We start from the raw sequence: 24,053 nt of genomic DNA, 5'->3' as shown, positions 1-24,053 counted from the left end.
TGAGAACTGAAGGAGAGGCCACGGGGGCAGCAGGAGGAACATCCAGAAAGAACACGAAGTCACTCACAGGCCTGGAACTTCTCCTTCCGCCAGTCTACAAGAGAACCACACGTTTCATATCAGGGGTTTGCAGAGACTACATATCAGGGTCAGTGCTTAGTCTTCTGAAGCATACTGATGTGAGAGGTATCAAGGAAAATGTTTTGGAAACTTTCAACTGATGCATGTATTTCTTTTCTCTCTCCCTCTCTCCCTCTCTCTCTCTCTCCCTCTCTCTCTCTCTCTCTCTCTCTCACACACACACACACACACACACACACACACACGCAACCATCATGCTTCAGCCTCCCTTGAAGGCTAAGCCATAGACCTTAATACTGAAGGATTGAGAGGCCTGATATCAATTTGAACATAAATTGATATTTCACCAGATTTCACTATAAAATGAAGCTTTCTGAAGTCCCTAGCCACTCATCCATCCTGAAAACTAGGTTTTCTGGAGAAAGAATTGGGGATATCAAAATTTCCAAGGCTTTCATGTAATTATAAAGAATTAATCGAGGGGCTTCCCTGGTGGCACAGTGGTTAAGAACCCGCCTGCCAATGCAGGGGACACAGGTTCGAGCCTTGGTCCAGGAAGATCCCACATGCCGCGAAGCAACTAAGCCTGTGCACCACAACTACTGAGCCTGCGCTCTAAAACCCGCGAGTCACAACTACTGAGCCCGCGAGCCACAACTACTGAGCCCACGTTCCACAACTAACAAAGCCCGTGCACCTAGAGCCTGTGCTCCGCAACAAGAGAAGGCACCGCAATGAGAAGCCCGCACACCAAAAGGAAGAGTAGCACCTGCTCACTGCAACTAAAGCCTGCACACAGAGACCAAGAACCAACACAACCAAAAATAAATTAATTACTTTAAAAAAAAAGAGTTAATTGAGCTACAGTAGAAACTAACACAACATTGTAAAACAACTATACCCCAATAAAAATAAAAAACAAAAAACAGAGCTTATAACATGGAATGTCAAGTTTCCCTCTAGAATGTTGTACTTAATTATTTCCTTTCGTCAGTTATAAAACTACCTTTTCATCCCATCTTTTGATAGGTAGTGAAGATATATGTTTGTTCATGTGTTTATTGATTTGGAATTTCTTCTTTTATGAATTGCATGTTTGTGCCAGTTCCAGTGGGGGGGGGAATTTTATACTGACTTACACTAGGTCTTTCTCTATTTAGCATTTTAAGCCTTTGTATATCACATCCAGGGCAAGTATTCTTCCTTTTTGCCATTTTTGTTTGTTTGTATTTTGTTGTTGTATTATGGTGTTTTGATGAGGGAAGTATTTTATTTTTATGAAGTAAAATATGGCATAATTTTTTAAAAAAAAGAATTAATTGAGCTGAACGTGCAGGTTACCTCTAAGCCAGCAGTAGAGAGAATACAACTTGGCTTAACTGAACTCGAAAGTTGACTATAAACCATTAGTGGAGAGAATTCGGGATACAGCATCAGAGAAATCTTGCCCAGTTAGGAGGCAACGGAAAGGTTTCAAGGAAGGGAGACAGATGTTCAAAGTGAGAAAGACACACATTCAGTAAGAGGAAAGACACTAATGAATTCTCTTCCCCCTTTTCGCAGGGTTAGTGAAGCAAAAACACCCCTATATGTGAGGGAGAACCCAAAATACTGGAACTAGTCATCTGCTTCCCCCTCTAGTTGCCCAGAGAGGTTGTAAGCTTCCAGGAGAACCTCAGTGAGAGGCCCCCAAAGATGTCCATGTTCTAAACCCCAAAATGTGTAAATATGTTGTGGTAAAGGGAACTTTATGGATGTATTAAGAACCTTGGGATGGGGTCAAGGGTAGGCGGGAAACAACAGTGCCTAAATAGCTAGACAGGACCTGCCGCTCCTCAGCTGACCCCAGACCAAGAATCTTAAGGACCAGGTCAGGCTAGTCCCCCCAGGATGATGGCCTGATATGACTAAGGGAGAGCAGAGGGACCCCTTCCTCCACTGACCCAAGGCCACATAATCTCTTCCAACCTCCATACTCCCTTTTGGGAAGAAGAAAGGAGGCTCGCCGCCAACCAAAGCAGAACCTATATGAGTCATGGGACCCTGAAATGTCTGCACTGGGAGAGCTGTTGCCTCCAACAGGGTGAAGACTCGGGAACAAGATCAGAACATTTGTAGAAGTGTGTAAATGACATTTCCGTGCACATTGGGGGTGCAAATTTGTGACTACCATCCCCACGTAATACAGGTTCATGCAGAAATTGGCATTTCCGTCTCTGTTCATTTGACTGATGGAAATAAGATCACAAAAACTGGCCTGACCCATGTGACCCTTTGAGAAAAAAAATGAACTTTAACTTACTTGTTCTTCACCAAGACACTAGTTGACACCCAGCTATAAATTTCTGTATCACGAGTGATAGAGATTAACAAGAAGAAGGGGGAGGAGGAGAAAAGAGAGTTGGCATTTAATTGTGAGACTCCACAATGTATCGAGTGTGATGCTATTCTTCACTTAATTTCCACAGCAAATCATTAAATTACAAATTGTTTTGCCAGTTTTATGAATAAAAAGAGATCAAACATTTGTTCACCTCACACTATGAACCTGTCAATACGAAAATGTTGACTCTAGTGTAATGGGATTTGTCCTTACAAAATAGAAGGGTTTACAAGATACACATTAGCGCACATGCTCTTTAATCTAGCAGGTAGGGGGGATGGTAAAAGAGGACTATCTGATCCTCCTGTTTAACATAGAAATCCCAGGGAGAATCGGTAAGAATCCCTAAGACGAGATCCTCAGTCCTCATGCTTTCTTCACCCCTTGGTTTACCCCTCTCTGTCTCTCATGATCGATACTCCTGACTGTAAACAAAAACATTCCAAGCAGGGAAAGGGCGTGTTACACAGGCTTTGAGGGTATAGATCTTTAACTCACCCCAAAGCTAAAGGGTCCTTGGGACAACCTTACATTGCACTAGGATGCCCCATACCACACTCCTGCCCTGACCACTACGGGAAGATTGCGATGGTCTCATTATCAGAGGCAAACTCAACTAGAGGGTTACCTCAAAATGGCTTAAAAATAAATGGTCTTGACTGAACTTTCTCAAAGTGGTATCAAGGAGTTGATTACACTTCGTGCACCCAAATAACTTGCACACCCTCTGTGTGCTCCCCAACTCAAACCACCATGGTTGTGCCTTGTGGTCTCTCTTCCACCACTACAGGCAACCCCAATCTCTATAAGACAAATCTCAGACACACTACTTCCTCCTCATCTCCTCCTCTCTTCCTCCTTCTGGTCTAGTCTTCCTTGATTTGCTCCACACCCATTCTCTGGGAAAGAATCGTGACTCCTCTATGTTTCTTCACACGTTGCCCCGAATAAACCTAACCAGGAATGAGCCTATCAGTGAACACAGAGTTCTCCGAAAAGGAGACACAATGGTTGTTCCTTTTTGTTCCTATTACACAAACATATACACAGGATTTTTCATATAATTTCAGATCTTTCACAGACCCTCACCCCAGGAGTCCATCAACATCCCAGAAGTTCTGGACCCCAGATCCAGAACACCTGCTCTAGAGCAACTCATTCCTCAGCAACCAAGGAGGCTTGGAGGAAGAAACTGAGCCTGGACAGGGAGTCAGAGGAAGCAGAGAGACCAGTATCCCAGAGGACCAGGAAGAAGCGGGAAAACCAAAACTAGAGCCAAAAGGGGTAGGAATTTTGGAGCAAGAGGGATCAAGAACCAAGGGCCCCCTTGGGAAGACCTGAGTCCTAAGCAGGCAAGCATGATCTCTGAAATCTTCCAGAGGTGAGCGATTCGTGATCCACACAGTCGTTCCCTGCTGCTGTCCCTCCTCACAACTGACCTCTCCATGGTCACTGCACCAGTGAGCAGTTCCAGCTGGGCCAGGTGTTTGGGGAGGGCGTTACTAACCCTGACAGCGCCCTGCAGCAGAGGACAGGCCGGAATGAAGGCAGATCTGTGTTCCAAGGCGGAGTCCCTGCAGTCTCTGGATAGAGGCTACAGAAGTGACAAGGAGACCGGGGACACCAACCGCACCCTCATGTGTCCCCTGATGGAGAAGAGGGAAGAGTCCAGGTTGGGGAGGGGGGGCTACAGGAACTCAGAGCCACTTACCTGCATACAGCTGGGCCTTCCTCCAGGCTGAAAGGGAACACACCCTGGTGAGACCTCAGCCAGAACGAGCCTGCTCGCTGTGAATCCCCTGGCCCGCTACGGTCGTGGAGAGGCTGGAGGGGAGGTGACCCCCTGCTATGTGCAGACAGCAGGTGTTGTGGGAATTTCCCTGGACCACAGGTCAGGAGCCCTGCATTACAGGCTGGCTTACACCACTGTCCCGCTGCTCCTGTGTGATGTTTGGCAAGTCACTTAGCTGTTCTGTGCCTCAAAAATTCTTATTCTACTTACATTGACTTTTGCCGCTAAGGATCAAAATGTTTCCTACTATGTGTGAAAACATTTTAGGGAAACAATATAAATTATTCAATAATTGTAAGAAAGCATCATCATATTCAGTTTTTTTCTGGCAAAGATATATTTGGGAAATAACTTGAAATGCGAACTATTTAAGGACAGGAATGTGAGCTGAGTTCTGGGGTAAAAGTGGCTAATGTTTCTCAGATGAAATATTTCTAGAGATAAACATCACTATTCTGGGGCATTGACAGCCCTTCCCATCACATTCCCACGCATGGTCAGCCCAGCTATGCCCCCATAACTTTTTGATCATCACCCAAAGAAACTAGGGGGAACAGACCCTCTTTGGATGCTGTTTTGGGGTGGAGACAGGAGGTCACACTCCTAAACTGAATCACCTCGCTGATCTGGATAGCTCCTTTGATGCAATCTCAGAGCACATGACTTTTGCTTCCAGGTACTGTCTGAAAATCAGGGGCATTCAAGGCTAGAAAACTATCAATATGGTGGGTCAGTCAAGGCTGGAATAAGACGCAGGGTGCATGATGGACCCTGGGGTCACCGTCACACCCAGGCTCCCAAGCACTGGGTGGGAATCAGAGGCCCGGATCTGGGAGAGCCCTTGCAGCTGGGTTCTGCCTCCCAGCAGCCTCCACTTCCGCCCCAGGGAGGGGGTCCACACGGCTGTGTCTGGACAGAAGCAAGGAGAGGGATGCCTTGTCACAGGAGCACAGGAAACCCAAGGACATCAGGAGAGTCACTCACCAGCCAGGTAAGCGGATTTCCTCCAGCCTGAAAGGCAACACACAGGAAGCAGGTGAAATAAGAAGCAGAATGTCTCCTCTGACGGGGACGCAGAGAGCTCGGGGGAAAAGCAGAACTTACCGAGTTCTGTCCGGAGTTCATCTGAAAGAGAGTGCAGAAGAAGCATGAGCTCCCATCCCTAAGAAAAAGCGTCCACAAAATACCACCTCTCTGTGTGTAACCTGGAGGAGGTTCTAACCCCAGACCCATCGGGGCCTCCCTGGCTCCAGCCATCCACCCTGGGTCTCCCCAGCCACCTGCCCTGGGCCCGGATTTCCCTGGAGCCCTGCACTCAGGAAGGCCCTGTGGTCGGTCATCCATCTCAGTGCGGCTGCCATGCTCTCCAGCCCTGGCCACTGTCCTGCCTTACCTGTGTCCTTCAGCACCTCCTCCTTCGTCCGCCAGTCCTGCTCCTTCACCAGGCGCAGATTCTCCTTTTCTTGCATCACCAGCAACTTCCCGAAATGTTCTCTCCAGGTGTAATATCCAGCCCCAAGGAGCAGGGCCATCAGCACAGTCAGGCTCACTAAGAAAGCCAGCTTCCAGGGAGAGGCCTGGGGAAAGAAGGGCTCTGCGGCCCGGGCAGAGGCCCCGTCAGGGCCACCACCAAGACACCCAAGCCCAGGACACTCAAGAACGCCCGGCCCGCTCCCCCAGCCCCGCGGGATGCAGGGAGCAGCGCTGACCTGGGATGAAAATGGCCATGGCCTTCTCCTGGTCCAGGACAGTGTTGAGGACGGAGCAGGTCACGTTCCCTGCAGAGCTGTCTCTCACCACCAGAGCCACTTCCACGCTGAACAGCCCTTCAGCGTCCTGGCTGTGGGCCTCGGAGAACGCCGGGAACTTCTCTCCGCTGAGGTCTCTCCACTGCACCTGGGGCTTCGGGAACCACCCTGAGGCCGTGCACACCACACGGACCCCATCCTCCTCAGGCCCTGTGATGCGCACCTGAGGGGCAGAGCCCACACCTGTGGGAGGCAAGATGTAGAGCCCAGGGGGGCCGCCTGGGTCCTGGGGACCCCAGCAGTGCCTACGTGCACACAACTCCAGTGGGAGCCCTTCACCTTGCGATCTGGGGCTCTGGGGGAGGCTGTTCCCTGCAGGGAGAAAGGCAGCCGCTCTGCCACGGGGAACACAAGGAAGGGGTGTGGGGACCTCCGGGGGCTCAGAGCGCTGGGGCTCTTCTCCCCAGTCATGCAGGTGCAAGGGCTGACACCCAGTGGAAACAGGAGGAATGTGGTCCCAGGTCCCAGCCTTATCCTCGACTCTCCTCACCTCACACACTCTCCCAGGGCATCGGCTTCCACACCCACTGCCTCTCTTTGAAAATCACCACCAAAATTAGATCAGATGACAACCCTATCCCCTGAACTCCCCTTCCATACATCCACATCCAATGGGTTATTTCCACCAGGACTCCTCACATACACTTCAAACTTAAAATTCCAGAACTGAGTACGTGATTTTGCCCCATCTGTGATACACTGATTGTAAAAGATTCCCAAATCGTCACTCCCTCTTTATATCCAGCTGGCCCTCAGCCACACACTTTCTGATTCCTTCACACTCTGCCTCTGGGCCGGGTCAGGTGACTCAACTAGCCAGTGAGAGACTAGGCCATGTGACCCAAGCAGAGGTTCTAATATCCTCGTGCCATTGGGCTACCCTCTGCCACAGGGAGGCCATGTTTGGTCTGGTGCAGCCTTTTCAGCTGAAGCTTTCCTAGATCAACCAACACCCAGTTGAAAAAACCCAGCAAAGGTCCTTATGGTGGCCTCCTCAGCCGACTGTAAGGACAGATAAGAATTAAAATTAAGAGGCGTCATTCTCTGCATTGAAAATAAAGGAAGAGATTCCCCTCCCATCCTTTTTCTTAGAACACTTGCTTTAGAACACCTGTAATTGTAGGTATTTTCTCCCCACTTCCTTTTTTTTTTTTGGTCGATTTTTAATTTTTTGGCTACACGCCACATGGCATGTGGGATCCTAGTTCACCGACCCAGGATCGAACCCGCAGCCCCTCCATTTGAAGGGCGGAGTCCTAACCTCTGGACCGCCAGGGAAGTCACCCCCTCCACTTTGAAATGTATATAAATCCTTTTTGAAAACTAGATAGGCCTCTTGCCAGCTTTGGAAACCACGAATGCCTTTCTCTAGGACCTGGGAACCATCTCTTTGAAATATAAATGTTAAGGGAGACAGCACCCAACTTTCGCCTTCCCTGTGGAAGGGTAGGAGGCAGACTTCAGTGGACACTGAACTCCAAGCTGTAAAACCACCTTCTGTCATAAAGGCATAAGAATTTGTTTTTCCTCTGGATAAAGCCAGTTAGCTAACATAGTCACCTCAATTACCAGGAAAATTGAGGGTGAACTATGTGACAGATGGTGCTATCAAGTCCTCTGACCTGAGGATTAGTTACTGTTTACCTTGAAAACATGTATGTAATGGGTCGTATCTGCTTGACTTTATGAAAGGGGGAGCTTTCTCTCAGTCTTTGCGATCTCTTAGTAGATTGCCTGTGATGTGTATCACACTCTGGTTTAATGCCCATTCAGTAATAAAACTGTATTCTCTCTCTACTAACTTTGTGAAGACAATTTCTGGTTTGGGAGATTTTGTTTTTAATTGTATTTCCCCAACACCACCAAAGATGTATAAATAATCCCAGGTAAGATTAGTCAAATACAGTCCAGATTCGCTGTACTCCCTCCATGCCTGAATTAAATACATGGTCATTGTTATACACCACTGTGATTTTTGTGGCTGTTTGTTACACAGCATTATCATGGCAACAGATGACACATGTAAAACAAAGAACGTTGCCCACCACGCAATTCTACAAGGATCAAGTCATTAGCACTGTAGCCACTCACTGACAGTACACCCCGAAAGGAATTCAGGACCAAAAAATAGGATAAGGCACTCTGTACTTTGGAAAAACAAGCCCCTTAGATAGTTAGAGATATCTCAGGGGAAAAAAATTTAATGAACCCAGGTTCTTGCATCTTCCCATACATAGAAAAGCGCTAAAACCTATTGATCTAGTATTTATGGATTGCCTCTAGAATATAAACTCCACAGAGCAGGGAACATTGTTTGGTTCACTGATGTATCCCAGGTGCCCAAAATAGGATGTGGCACAGAGTAGGCTCTCGATATATTTGCACTGAATAACGGAATGAGTGGAAGAGCCTCCTGTTCATCTGTAAAATGAGGGGCTGGTTTACATGGTCCCTGAAGTTCCTCCCAACTCCAGTATTCCAGGTCAAAAACATAACTCAAGTCACCAACCTGCCACCTTCAGCTCCAAACTCGCCTCTTCGTAGAAGCCTCCCTTTCTGAAGAAGCAGGTGTACAGCCCATTGTCTGAAACCTGGACCCTCTGGATGCGTACGGCAGCCTGCCCCTGGGCAAGGAAGTCGCTCACCAGCGAGGTCTGCCCTGCGTAACGAGCCATCTGCCCCTCATTCTGCTCGACTCGGTTTTGATAGATGAACACGGCTTCTGAAGACTTGGAGCGGAACCACCTCAGCTCCATGTCTTCTGCACTTATGGGTGGGAACACATGACACGGCAGCTCGGTGTCTCCGCCCAGCACTGCCACGATGGGATCCAAGGGGCCAGTCACGAAGAACCCCACTGTGGACACAGACATAGGAGTGAGAAAGGAAGAGAGACACAGAGTGAGGGCAGGAAACACACACAGTCTGGTGGGAAGGCCCGGGCAGGCTGGGGACAGGTGTTGGATAACATGAGCCATCATGACCTGAGGGATTGAGCTGTGATGATTCTGAATCTCCGCAAGACATTCTGATCACAATTTTATGACCCAGAAGTGATGTCACAGAGAATCCTTCATCCATCTGTACTGCTGTTTTCACACTCTTTCATGGAAAACTCTAAGTCAGTGGTTGGCAACCTTCAGCATGCAGCAAAATCAGCAAGATGGCTTATAAAACACAGTGCTGCCCCCTCACCCCCGCCCTGAGCTTCTGATTCAGTAGGTCTGGGGTGGGCCCAAGGATCTGCATTTCTAAAGAATTCCCCGAGGGCTTCCCTGGTGGCGCAGTGGTTGAGAGTCCACCTGGCGATGCAGGGGACACGGGTTCGTGCCCCAGTCCGGGAAGATCCCACATGCTGCGGAGTGGCTGGGCCAGTGAGCCATGGCTGCTGAGCCCGCACGTCCGGAGCCTGTGCTCCACAATGGGAGAGGCAAAAAAAAAAAGAATTCCCCGAGATGCTGAAACTTATGTTCCAGGGACCTTACTTTGAGAACGATAGCTCTATCCTGGCCCCTCTTGGGCAGGACTGAACCCTGACGAAAGAGAATACCTGTGGCCTAGGACAGAACTCCTTGATCACTCAGCCACACCCAGAAACATCCCCACTGCCTCCCCTAACTTAATTATTTGTGCTCATGACTTTCTCCTCAACTGAACTACAAGTGCACTAAAAACTAGATGCAAATGCTATTTTCATTAAAAACCTGCCTTTACTCTCGTCGCCCACAGGAACCCATATTCACCCCACCGATATCTTCTCAGAGCCATTGGCCTTCTGAGGCGTTGTGGATGGGCCACGACATGACCCTTCTGCAGCACAGCTCTGCTGGATCTCCAAAGAACCACTTCTCACTCCTGAGCTGCTCAGACTTGGTCTGAGTCACCCTTGTCCCTCACCTGGAGGATGACAGTAGACTCCCTCCCTGTGTCTTCCCCTCCCCGGTCCTGTGTCTGCGACTCTTCAACCTGGAAACCATGTCCTTACTCTGCTCAAAGCCTTGCCATGGCTTCTCGTCACCACCCCCCCCCCGCGCCTGTGGACCACAGGCCTGGTGGAGATGACCCCCAGGGCCTCTCTGACCCCAACTCCTGCATCTCTCCCTCTCGCTCACACTGTTCCAGCCAACACTTCCTCCACAGTCCCTTGAACATCCCAGGCACACGGGCAGATTTTCACGGGCTGTTCTTTCCTGCAGAAACCATCCTTCCAAGGGACCCCTCACAGGCTCACACCCTCCTCCAGGTCTTTGCTCTCATCTCCTTGTCTTCACTGACCACCTCACTGAACACGCTGCTGCCCGCTTCCCACCTCCACACCCCTGACTCCCCCCCACCCCAGCACACGGCTTCACTGCCCCCCTCTTCTCATCTCTCTCTTTTTTTTTTTTTTTTTGGTTTATTTTTGGCTGCGTTGGGTCTTTGTTGCTGAGCACAGGCTTTCTCTAGTTGCGGCGAGCGGGGGCTACTCTTCATTGATGTGCAGGGGCTTCTCATTGTGGTGGCTTCTCTTGCTGCGGAGCACGGGCTCTAGGCGCAGGGGCTTCAGTAGTTATGACTCGCGGGCTCCAGAGCGCAGGCTCAGTATTTGTGGTGCACAGGCCGAGTTGCTCCGCGGCATGTGGGATCTTCCCGGACCAGGGATTAAACCCGTGTCCCCTGCATTGGCAGGCGGGTTCTTAACCACTGCGCCACCAGGGAAATCCTCTTCTCATCTCTTTTAACAAGCTGTCTAATATAGCTGTTTCTTGCATTTATTATTCATGGCCTCCTGCTAGAGTGTAAGCTCTAAAAAGACAGGGATTCTCTATTTTATTCAAGTACAGTACCTAACACGTAGTCGACACCTTATAAATATATATAGAATGAAGTGAAGTAATGGATGAATAAGAACTTCAATACCAATAAAGCTGGGAAACAAAAGTTAAGTGGAGGGCTTCCCTGGTGGCGCAGTGGTTGAGAGTCCGCCTGCCGATGCAGGGGACGGGAGTTCGTGCCCCGGTCCGGGAGGATCCCACGTGCGGCGGAGCGGCTGGGCCTGTGAGCCATGGCCACTGAGCCTGCGCGTCCGGAGCCTGTGCCCCGCAATGGGGGAGGCCACAACAGTGAGGGGCTGGTGTGCCCCACCCCCAAAAAAAAAGTTAACTGGAAAAGTATGGTCATATTTTTGACAGTTGATGTTTTAAAACATCATAAGTTCATAACTGAACAAATGTCGAGGTCCTTTATCCTTATTTTATGGTTTAGAGACTCTTGTTAAATATTTAATAACAATTACTGGTTGGGGAAGCATCGTGATTTTTCTAGAGAAGGGACTCCTCAAATAGCAACCCACTCCTGACGGTTGGTGGAGTTGAACCAGCCCAGCTCCCGGGGATCCACTCACCCACGAGGACACAGGACGAGGGGTGGGGCACACTCACCTGCGGACCCCCCAGTGGGCAGCTGGATGAGAAGGAGCAGGGAGGTGAGGGGGCAGAGCGCACAGCAGCTGGAGAGATCTCCCATGGCGTCAGCTGGGGACACAGGGCAGGAGGCAGGGCCGGCCCGGAGCTCTGGGGCCCCAGAGGGGAGACAGGGCTCAGGGCCAGCAACAGTCCCCCCAGGAGCAGAGCCCCCTGCTTGATCACTATGCTGGTGAGGTGGTGGCCTCCCACAACCCTGACACCAAGAAAGCCCTGGGTCTGGAGCTTCCCACCCCTGTAGCAAGCCTCTGTGGGGCTAGACAACCACTAGCTTTGCTTGGGAAAAACACAGTCCTTCCCTTCCCACCCCAATGGCACCTGCAGCACAACCCACTCTGCCCAGAAAACCAGGTGCTTCCTTTCTCAGCACCAGGGGCCCTGTGGTGGAAACGTCCTCCATCTCCCCATTATTCACAACCACCGGTGATGCCCCAGGACAGAGACCCAGACTCAGGCCCCTCACCACGAAGGACAGGCCAGTTCTCACTTGGTGTCCTTCTGTGGCCCCCCAGAGTGACCAGGAATCACTGAGAAGCCCCAGAGACACACTACGTCCTCCTCAAGGAGACTGTGGGTCCGTCACAGGTACCCTGTGCTGCCTCTGTTGCTTGTTTAGTTGACCTGAACTTCAATCCCACCCAGCCCTTTCCTGAGAGGGACCAAGGACATGGCCCTGCACCCCGGTGCCCAGCCAATCCCCACTGACAGGTTAATCCTCACCCTCACTGCCTCTGAAGAAGATTTCTGCATTGGGGTAGAAGATCCCAGTGGAAACAGAGCAGCCGAGGAGATAAATGAGTCCTGGTCCGAGAAATGACTTAGTGTTCAGGGTGGGGGACGAGGCAGCCTCGGGTCCTGGGAAGGACAGATTCTTAGGGCCGACTGCTGAGTCCCCGAAAGCTGGGGCACTGTCTGTGTGACGACCTTAACCAAGTTTCTCAACCTTCTCTGCCTGTTTCCTCAGCTACAAAATGTGCATGTTAACAGCATCTAGAGCCCAAAGTTTTCATGAGAATCCCAGGAATTTATATATCTAGAGTCACTACATGTAATTAGAACGGGGCCTATTACTACTAAGTGCCAGAGATACGACATTAAAATGAAGGAAGGAAGGTACACCCCTCACCGCAGTTGTCCTGGGTCTTCCTAGAACCACACCGTCATCCAGCGCCACCCACCCCTGCCCCCAGCCCCACCTCCTTCTCATCCTCTTCCTCACAGCCAGCTGCTCCCTGCTTTCTCTTCTTGGCCCACAGGTGTCTTCGAAACCAACCTACCTGCTTGGAAAGGCTGGGGCTTCTGAAGCGTCTCTCAACTCAGCAGCGTGAGAAGGTTCAGGGACCCCAGCAGACCCCAAATCTGCCCTCAAAATTTGCACCTGAAGTTAGTCACTCTGAGCCCCAAACCCTAATTCCAGATCGAAACCTGAGTTCCTCACGTCTGAGGGGCAGGCGGCTCCCAGCAGAGTGGAGAAGCAGCAGAGCCTGGCACAGGGGTGTCCCCGCTGAAACGGGGACCATGGGGACCCCGCTGAAACGATCCCGGACAGCTGAGTCCACCTTTCTCTGGTTCCTTCCACTATTTGAAAGTGAAACTTGGAAAAAGCAATCCCAGCAGACTCTGCCCTGTCCTCTGGACAGTCACCCAGCGATCACAAAGGAAACAGCATGATCAGAGCAGCAAAAGAGAGTAGATACAAGTAAGCTGAAACCACCCTGAGCGGGACAGATAGACTCACAGACTCGGTAACCGTAATTTGGACAAGTGCTGCACTCCGGGTTGGCTCCTAACCTCGGCAGTGGGGACTATGTGTGTGGCACAGCCAAGAGTACTAGCTGGCCCCCTGCCTGGTCTGTGTGCCCCAGGGGCTCACTGCTGAGATGATCAATGTCAGCCGGTAAACTGCACCGGAACACAGCCCCCAGTGTGGCTGTTTTCTCTTCTTCCCCAACAGATGACCCAGGAGCTCCCCACAACCTGGCAGCCTCAGGAGCTTCCACAACCAGCTCCAGGACCCTGGCCCTGCCCATGCTGAATGGACAGTGCCCTAAGGCTTGTTAAGGCTTTATATCACCCATGGCCTGGGTACAGCCATTCAGACCCCTCCCTGACAGGCTGCAGTGAACACCAGGAAAGGCTGGTCTCCAAAGAAAAACCAGGGAGACTGGCAGTTCCTCTCCTGCCCCTCCCTCACCTGCAGTTTGCTTACTGAGTAAAGGGCACCTGTGTTCCCCCAGTTTTCTCTGCCAGAAACTTGAGAGGCATTCTTCATACCCCACTCTCCCACGCAGTCTACTTCCAAAAAGTTCAAGATTTTTCACAAATTCACGTCGACGGCCAGCAGCGACTTCCAAGCCACCCTCATTTCTCAGCTGCCTCAAGCAGTGGTCTCCTCGTGGGTCTCCCCACCCCCACCCCACCTCCAGCCTCGCCTCCTCCAGTTCATTTGCCTTCCGAGGTCATGATCCTCTCACATCGTCTCTTGTCAACTCTCTGGCTCACCCCTCAAGGGACCTCCCCGCTTAACCTCTCCTCTGTGGCTCCCAGGCCTCCAACGTCCTCTCTGACCTCATCCCCTGGTTCTCCCAGGTGCTCCCTTACTGGCCTCAGGTGAGATCCTCCAGTTCCCCGAGCCTTCCCAGCCGAGGACCTCCTCACCAGCCACTGGATGCTCCTGCCCGCCCCCTCCTCCCCCAACCTCCTCACGTCCAGCTCTCACCTAAAATGACCTTGCTCGGGGGACCCTTTGCTGACTTCCCGATCCCCATTGTGGGCCCCACACACATGCTTCTGGGGTTTTGGTTGCACCCTGTCTCCTCCACAGCCCTGACCTGTGCTCAGGTGAGGAATGTCTGGGGAATCCAGGAGAGGAGCCACTGTGTGTCCTGTTCAGCTGTCCAGCACGTAGTAAACACTCAATAAACATTCTTGAGCTCATTTTCAGGAGTCTCTTCAGCAGCACATGGGCTACTCAGCCTCGCCCATTTTCAGAAAACATTTTAGTCCACAGAAACACAAAGACCGTTAACCCTGAAAGTCAGCCCCTGGACAGATGCAAGAGCCACACCATCTGCCCCTCTTTTTTCTTATCTAGCCCAGAAATAAACGCATCACTGAGTACAGCCCTGGCCAGAACCATCAGCTTCAACCACTTCTGATGCTTCCTCAAGCCTGCCCAGCGTGGGGGGTTCACAGTAAAGTGACTTTCCTAGTGTCTCTCACACCTCACTTCTGCCTGGCGGTTGTCATTATTATCCTCATTCTACAGTCGAGGAAATCAAATCTCAGACTGACAACCACACACCCAGCAAATCTCTCAACCTGCGTTCACTCTGGGTTGTTCTGAACGGCCTGTTATACTTACCTTCATGGAACAAGGACTGACCGACCCGCTGATGCCTGGGATGCTTGGTTTCTGCCCGAAGTCTGGCATGAGCTGTTACCCAGAACTTCTGGATATACCCGAACACAGCCCCCTTTGGCATCCCACAAAATCCCATGTTTGCTAATATCTACTTAGACTCGGGAGTATTTGGAAAATCCACATTAACACAAAAGTACCTAATTAGATGAGAACAAATATTAGCCTCCGGGTCTGCCTAAACTTCAGCCCCCACTACCTCCACCAATGCTTTCCCCACAAGGAGATTTTTCAAGGCCTGAGAAACATTAGAGGAATTTTATGAAAACTAAATTTGACTGAATACCTACTAAGTGCCAGGAACTGAGTCACACAAATCGATTTTACGCCACATCATTTTCACACATGCACACAGACGTGAAGTAAGATAAGAGCCCTGCCACTGAGGACACTTAGTCCAGGCCCCTCACAGAGGACGGAGGGCTAGAGATGCAGGGAGGCTGCCCCACCCACCACCTCCAGCCCTCAAACCCCGCCCAGCTCAGCCCCCTGCTCCACACACAACTCCACAGGAAGCAGGAGCAAAAAGGGACCTTGGACTCCACAATGCCACAAGATGATCTGGCCGGAAAGCTTATCTCACCCTGAATGCCAGCCCTTTGATTCCATACTGGGAGGGGAAGAGCAGTAGGGATGACAAAGTACAGGGAAGATTTTCTGGAAGCACACTGGAAGGACACTGGAACACACTGGCAAGATGGATAACAAACAACATACTTCACTGCCCTCTCCCAGACATCAGGGTCATGTTCCAGCTGCTTTAACAAGAAAGGCTGCTCCCTAGCCACAGATGATTTTTCTTTCTCAAGGTATAAATTATCCTAATGCTAGTGGGGTTAATAGTTTACTTTCTTCTCTAACAGCCACATAGTACCTCTTATCTTTAATTCGCTTCAAGTGCTTTCAAAAGAGTTTCAGATAAACACCTAAGCCATAAAGCAATGGTGATATAAAATGAACTGTGATTCTTAAAATGTTACAGTGCATAAATCACAGCAAGATCTTTTTCAACCCACTGCCTAGAGTAATGGAAATAAAAACAGAAATAAACAAGTGGGACCTAATGAAACTTAAAAGCTTTTGCACAGCAAAGGAAACCATAAACAAGATGAAAAGACAGCCCTCAGAATGGGAGAAACTATTTACAAATGAAGCAACTGACAAGGGATTGATCTCCAAAATTTACAAGCAGCTCATGCAGCTCAATAACAAAAAAACAAACAACCCAATCAAAAAATGGGTGGAAGACCTAAATAGACATTTCTCTAAAGAAGACATACAGATGGCCAAGAAGCACATGAAAAGCTGCTCAACGTCACTAATTATTAGAGAAATGCAGATCAAAACTACAATGAGGGGGCTTCCCTGGTGGCGCAGGGGTTGAAAGTCGGCCTGCGGATGCAGGGGACACGGGTTCCTGCCCCAGTCCAGGAGGATCCCACGTGCCGTGGAACGGCTGGGCCTGTGAGCCATGGCCGCTGAGCCTGCGCGTCCGGAGCCTGTGCTCCGCAACGGAAGAGACCACAACAGTGAGAGGCCCGCGAACCGCAAAAAAAAAAAAAAAAAACTGCAATGAGGTATCACCTCACACTGCTCAGAATGGCCATCATCAAAAAATCTACAAACAATAAATGCTGGAGGGGGTGTGGAGAAAAGGCAACCCTCTTACACGGTTGGTGGAAATGTAAATTGGTACAGCCACTATGGAGAACAGTATGGAGGTTCCTTAAAAAACTAAAAATAGAATTACTGTATGATCCAGCAATCCCACTCCTAGCCACATATCTGGAGAAAAACATAATCCGAAAGGATACATGTACCCCAATGTTCATTGCAGCACTATTTACAATAGCCAGGACATGGAAGCAACCTAAGTGTCCATCAACAGATGAATGGATAAAGAAGATGTGGTACATGTATACAATGGAATATTACTCGGCCATAAAAAGGAATGAAATAGTGCCATTTGCAGAGACGTGGATGGACCTAGAGATTGTCATACAGAGTGAAGTAAGTCAGAAAGAGAAAAACAAATATCGTATAATATCACTTATATGTAGAATCTAGAAAAGTGAAGTAAGTCAGAAAGAGGAAAACAAATATCGTATAATATCACTTATATGTAGAATCTAGAAAAATGGTAGAGATGAACTTATTTGCAAAGCAGAAATAGAGTCACAGACGTAGAGAACAAATTTATAGTTACCAAGAAAGGAAGTCGGGGTGAGATGACCTGGGAGATGGGGACTGACATATATACACTACTATGTTCAAAATAGATAACTAATGAGAACCTACTGTATGGCACAGGGAACTCTACTCATTGCTCTGTGGTGACCTAAATGGGAAGGAAGTCTAAAAAGGAGTGGATATATGTATACATATGATTGATTCACTTTGCTGTACAGCAAGAAACTAACACAACATTGTAAAGTAAATATGCTCCAATAAAAATTAATTTTAAAAATGTCATAGTGGATGGAAAGAATTAATCCCCTTTTTTCTTAAACATGCAGTCTGGTACAGCTTATTTTACTTGACACTGTTAAGTTGAAGTGTTCACTGGATTAATTTACACTGTAGGAAAAGTTTAAACAACTCCTTTGATACTTATTTTTTTTTAAAATAGGAGCGCGCGCGCACACACACACACACACACACACACACCAGGCAATGGTTTTTTTCAACGTTAAAGTGTTTCCCTCCTTCTCTAACAACGATGACCCTGGCTGGTGGGCTAAACTCTGCCCTGGAAGCCTGCTGAGCAGAGCCCCAAGGGCACAATTGGGGCCATGACCTTCCTCTGAACCGGCACTTCTGCCCCTCTGCTGAGGAAGGACAGCCCCTCCCAGAATAGGCTGTCATCTCCAAAACTGAAATATCCAACCAAAGGTGGCTCACAGACTTCCTTAGGCCCCTTACTCATTCCCAAGAGTGGGTGCTGCCCGGGCCCACCCAGAGGTTGGCTGCAGAACCCACCTGGACCATAGCACCTACCCCACCACCCTCTGAGTAGAAAATTTACTCTGCTTCCAAAGTCTGAGATTCCTGGGGACATGAAGACGCATCACTCCCGCCCGAGCCCTGAGATGTATAAAGGTAAAGGAGGGAGACTGGGGAGAAAGACATTCTTATGGAAAATGTAATAAATTTTATTACATTAATGAATAAACAAAAGATAATAAGAGATTAAAAGGAAAGGAAACACAAAGATAGTATAAGAAAGGAAAGAGGAAGGAAGGAAGGAAGGAAGGAAGGGAGGGAGGGAGGGAGGGAGGGAGGGAGGAAGGGGAAAGAAGGAAGGCGTAGGATCCCCCTGGCATTCAGCCCTGGCACATCTGGGACAGGACACCTGAATGAACACATCTGCCCAGAGTGTCTCAAGCACGTTCCCTAGTCACTGAGATGTCAGTGAATTTTGCAGAGAAAGTTACTGTACTGCCCACATGGGTGACCCACTCAGCAACCTGGGAAGTATTTACTCAGTCTCTCAATCCCATAGGTCAGGCCCACCCACAGTCAAGAGTTAATCAGGCAAGTCTTGCTCGGAGGGATTTGAGCGCCAATGTACAGGAAAGGCCTGGAGTTCTGGCGCTTTGGCCTCTGTCCCTGAGAGAATCAGAGGAGAGAGACCTGGCAGTAAAGGCAGGAGAGGCCCTGACCAACCCTCAGAGGCCTATTCCAACAGCCCCCAGGATGCCCGCCCTGTTCCTTCATGTCAGGAGACTTGTCTCCACAGGCTGAGCTGCAGGCTGAAGCCCTGAGGCTGGGCCCTGCTCTCTAATGAGTGTCACCAACTACTCAGGCACACTGTTCACCCAGTGCCATTTTACTCTGAACGTTACATACTTTATTATAATCCTCAGAGGAAAGTTTAACTTTGCTCATTTTACAGCTGGGAAATAGAGGTTCAACAATATGAGGGGACCTGCCCAGGGTCAGACCTTTGTGTGTCAAATCCACAGGCTCCACCCCACCCCCCAAAAAAGCTCAGCTGAGCTCTAACCAGGGGCCACCAGGTAGGGGTGAACCAGCCCCAGGGGTGCTCCAGGGATCTGGGGGCAGGAGGGGAGGCAGAAGAAATATTCGAAGTTCTGTTATAAATGCTTTAGTTTTATCTCTTTCCATGTGTTACTTGTGTTTGTTTTTATAATCTGTACAACATTTGTGTGTATTTGATAGCTGCATGTTCAAAATATATTACCAGAAGGAGCAGGTGATCCAAAGAGGTTGGAGACCCAAGCTCCAAACTTCCAGTCCAGAAATCCTCTCTAAAGCAGCAGGTGTCAGAGAGGGAAGCAGCAGAACCACCTGCAGCAGCTGCCTGGGAGGCAGCCCAGGAAGAGGGTGCTACCTGGGTGGGAGGAGCCCAGGGGCCAAGAGAAGCGTTGCCCCGCTGGGTCAGCCCAGATTCCACTGGGTTCTGCTGCCCCCTTGTGGCCAGCGGAGTGGACTGGCAGAGCGCTTCCCGGGTGGAGACACTGAGGGAAGGAATGGAGAAGCAGACAAGGAATCTTAGAAAAGTGGACCGGGACACAGGAAACCAGACACAAAAGACTGCACGCTACAGGATCCCTGATATACGAAGTTAAAGCACAGGCAAATGCGTCTGTGGTGGCAGAAGTCAGATGGGTTCCCTGCCTTGCTAAAGGGTAGTTAGTACAGGAAGGGACACCAGGGAGTGTCCTGGGGTGGGGACACTTAATTCAAATATTTACTGACTTACTGAAGAGTTAGCTCTTATTCATTTTATCTATTATTTTTATTTCATTTATTTATTTTTTATAAAATAGTGTTCGTTTTAAGAACAAAACTGAATTCCCACAGGACAGTGCTGGGACGACAGCATCTCCATCCAACCCAGTCCCCACTCACTCGTCTATCCCACGACGCTCCCCAATCGCATTGCTCCCTGAAGCCTGAGAAGGTGAGGATCTCCCCCTTCATGGACCCCTCCTCACTAACCTGTGTGTGCACACGCGCGCCCACACACACACACACACACACACGTACATCCTGACTTTGCAAAAGGCCCAGCCTTGGCTCTGCCATTTCCCCCAAATCAAAAGCTTTCCTCCTCCACCTGCCCCCTCCCCTTTCACCTCTCCTGGCATCCGTACTAAAAGGTTATAGGACACACTCCCTACACTCACTGGTTCAGTGGGCATTTATTGACAGCACCTCAGGAAGAAAAAGGAAGTCTCTTGCTTCAGGCAGCCTCACAGCCTGGACACATGACAGAACAGAAGAAGTGGAGAAAATCACAAAACATGGGACCCCTCAGGTACACCAAAGATAAAACACAGCTAAGGGAGGCCCTGGGCCGTCAGTTTCAGCTCTGGCTCCCCTGGGGAAATTCCGAATTCCTGGAACGAAGCTGAAAATGGCTGGTGGGAGCCTGACCTCTCTGGGGAGACGTCTTCCTTGCTGAGAAGGCATTGACTCAGAGAGCTGGAACCAGGGCTTCAAAGGTAGAGGGAGGAGTTGAAGGCTGAATCCCAGGAGGCTGGAAGATGAGGGTGAAGCTGGAGACTCCACCCTCCAGCTTGTGCTGAGGAAGAGCACAGTCTTGAGCGAGGCGGGAGGGATCTCCCCACCGCCCCTCACCCAGCGCCCCCAGCCCATGAGAAACTCAGCTCTCGTCCAGCCCCTGCGAGGACTGGGTGAAGGGAACAGCAGGGGATTCTGAGGCACTGGGCAGCCTTTACCCCCCCCCCCCAACACACACACATCCCAGACCTGAGGGGACAAGGGGAGGACCCCAACACTGACAGGGAAGGAATGTGAGAGAAGCACCCCATCCTCTCTCCTTCCACAGCAGGTCTCCCCCCCGTGCCTCCCACTAGCCAAAGCCGATGAGACGCCGCCAGCAAGTCCCCCCTCCCAGTGATCAATCCAAGGAGGTCAGTCTCCCAGGTTACAAAGCAGGGTAGGGAAGAGTGAGAAAGGATTGGGGGGGGAGGTGCAGATGGAGAGTAACACAACAAAGGACAAAGGGGCCTGGGGGAGGGGGTAACATGAGAATTGCCACCCTGATGTCTCTACCACAAGCACCTTCCCAGGTGACCCACCTATTGCTTCTGCCAGAAGACAACCCTCCCCCCACAAAGATATGGACATACTCCTTTCCCCAAATAGCTGACTCCAGTGAACTCCCAGGCTCTTCCCCATTTCTCTCTGCAGGTGTCCCTCTGTTGCCTGAGGACTTCCCTGCCCCACCTGCCTGCTCAGGGAAGCCCAGTGCCTCAGCCCCCTGCTATCAGGTGTCAGGTAGGAGACCCAAAGGGGTACTAGAAAATTCTAGTTCACATCCAGAGGTTCAAGTTGTCCACTGCCCCTGGTCACCATTTCCCACTCTATCCCTTCCCTCCTCCGAGGTGATACCTTCTCCTTGGCTAAAAATACAGAAGAGCAGGCTGCCTCTCCCCAAGGCGACCTACCCTTCCCCGGCCTTGGTCTTTCCCGTTTGCTTCCCTCACTGCAGGGTGAGGGTCCCGTGTCACCCTGGAACTGCACCCAGCACAGGTATGCAGTTCCTCTCCCAGGGACCAGGCTCTGCCACTGCTTCTGAAGAGCCACACTTCCACCTCCTGGCAGGAAGGGGTCAGCCTGCTTCTCCCTTCCCACAACCAAGACTTGGACATACGGGTCTTCCCTGGTGGCGCAGTGGTTGAGAGTCCGCCTGCCGATGCAGGGGACACGGGTTCGTGCCCCGGTCCGGGAGTATCCCACATGCAGTGGAGCAGCTGGGCCTGTGAGCCATGGCCGCTGAGCCTGCACGTCCAGAGCCTGTGCTCCGCAACAGGAGAGGCCACAACAGTGAGAGGCCCACATACCGCAAAAAAAAAAAGATAAAAACAATATAATTAACTCTTCATACCCAGATTCTAGAATTTTCAACTTTGTCACTTTTGCTTTATCCATCCCTCTTTTTTCCCTGAAGTATTTTAAAGCAAATCATGGTCATTTTGTCATATTACCCCCACAAACTTCAGTGTACTATTCTAAAAAATAGTAAATTTTCTGACATAATCACAATGTCCAGATCACAGCATTAACAGTAACTCCTGTGTCATCTTATTTCCAGTTCATTGAAGAAACTGCCTTTTCCCCATTGTATGTTCTTGCCTCCTTTGTCATAGGTTAATTGATCACATAAGCATGGGTTTATTTCTTGTGTCTCTATGCTGTTCCATTGATCTGTGTGTCTGTTTTTGTGCCAGTACCATTATGTTTTGATTACTGTAACTTTGTCATATAGTCTGAAATCAAGGATTATGGTGCCTCCAGCTTGTTCTTCCTTCTCGAGATTGTTTTGAATATTCAGTATCTTTTGTCTCTCTACAACTTTTAGAATTATTTTTTCTAGTTCTGTGAAAAATGCCATTGGTATTTTGATAGTGATTGCGATCTGTAGATTGCCTTGGGAGTATGGTCATTTTAACAACATTAAATCTTCCAATCCATGAGAACAGTGTATCTTTCCATTTATTTGTGTCATCTTCAATTTCTTGTCATCAGTGTCTTATAGTTTTCTGTGTACAGGTCTTTTACCCCCTTAGGTAGGTTTATTCCCTGTTGGTGAGCTGGGACTTTTACCTGGGACTTTCAGCTCTCCATCACAATGTCACTGGAAAACAAATGGAAGCAGTAATAATGTGTTTCACACTCTCCCAGTCAATGTGTGTTAGCAGAGGCCTAGCAGGTAGCCTGAACTCCCAACCCTATCCAGCACTAGCAAGATGTCAACAGAAGCCAAGTGAGGAAACTGGGCTTCTACCTCCACCTGACAACAGTGAGGCAGCACCCTCTTTCCCCCACTGGCACAGCATCAGAGGATATCCGTTAAAATAGATTTAGATAAAATCCAGAGTCTCATCACGTAATACCCAAAATGTCTAGGATACAATAGAAAAGCACTTATACCAAGAACCAGGAAAATCTCAAATTGAATAAGAAAAGACACTCAACAGACACCAACACTCAAGACGACCTAAATGTTGGAATATATGATATAGATTTACAACAGACAAGTATTTCAAAGTAAATATTAAAAACGCTGCAACAAGCAAGGACAACCTCTTTTTTTTAATATTTATTTATTTATATATTTACTTGGCTACATCAGGTCTTAGTTACGGCATGCAGGATCTTCGTTGTGGCACGTGGGATCTTTAGTTGTGGCATGTGGAATCTTTTTAGTTGCAGCATGCAGGATCTTTAGTTGAGGCATGCAAACTCTTAGTTGCAGCATGTAGGATCTAGTTCCCTGACCAGTGATCAAACCCGGGCCCCCTGCATTGGGAGCGTGGAGTCTTAGCCACTGGACCACCAGGGAAGTCCCTAGGAAAAACTTTCTTGAAACAGATGAAAAAATTAATAGTCTTAGCAAAGAAATAGAAGTTATAAAGAAGAACCAAACAGAAACTTTAGAACTTAAAAATACGATAATCAAAATTTAAAACTCAATGGATTGGCGTAACAGGAAAGTGGAGAAGACAGAGGAAAGATTCAGTGAATTTAAAGGTAGATGAACAGAAATTACCCAATCTTGGCAACTGAGAAAAAATAGACTAAAAAATGAGCAGAGGTTCAGAGATTTATGGGACTGTAACCCATTTTTAAATTGTCATTATTGAGTTATAAGAGTTCTTTTTTAATTTAATTTTTATTTATTTATTTTTGGCTGCATTGGGTCTTCGTTGCTGCGTGTGGGCTTTCTATAGTTGTGGAGAGTGGGCCTACTCTTCTTTGAGGTGCGCGGGTCTCTCATTGCTGTGGTTTCTCTTGTTGCAGAGCATGGGCTCTAGGTGCGCGGGCTTCAGTAGTTGTGGCACACGGTCTCAGTAGTTGTGGTTCATGGGCTGGAGAGCACAGGCTCAGTAGTTGTGGTGCGCAGGCTTAATTGCTCCATGGTATGTGGGATCTTCCCGGACCAGGGCTCAAACCCGTGTCCCCTGTATTGGCAGGCAGACTCTTAACCACTGCACCACCAGGGAAGTCCCAAGTTATAAGAGTTCTTTATATATTCTGGATACAAGTCCTTTATCTGATATATGATTTTCAAATATTTGCTCTCATTCTGTTGCTTGTCTTTTCACCTTCT

General features: G+C 49.2%; 1 protein-coding gene across 1 annotated transcript; it reads right to left on the bottom strand.

The window, feature by feature from the left end:
* Positions 1-59: 59 nt before the first annotated feature.
* LOC115849432 (butyrophilin subfamily 3 member A2-like) lies at positions 60-15,026 on the bottom strand. Its single transcript, XM_060293179.1, has 10 exons — positions 14,891-15,026; positions 11,485-11,616; positions 9,859-9,890; positions 8,574-8,931; positions 5,966-6,247; positions 5,650-5,850; positions 5,361-5,381; positions 5,241-5,267; positions 4,176-4,202; positions 60-94 (listed from the first exon to the last, which is right to left on the bottom strand). The coding sequence occupies exons 1-10, from the start codon at positions 15,024-15,026 to the stop codon at positions 60-62; spliced, it is 1,251 nt and encodes a 416-aa protein (XP_060149162.1).
* Positions 15,027-24,053: the final 9,027 nt, after the last annotated feature.

The sequence above is a fragment of the Globicephala melas genome, unplaced genomic scaffold, assembly GCF_963455315.2.
Source record: "Globicephala melas unplaced genomic scaffold, mGloMel1.2 SCAFFOLD_84, whole genome shotgun sequence".
Lineage (NCBI taxonomy): Eukaryota > Metazoa > Chordata > Mammalia > Artiodactyla > Delphinidae > Globicephala > Globicephala melas.
This window is presented reverse-complemented; position numbering and strand designations above follow the sequence as displayed.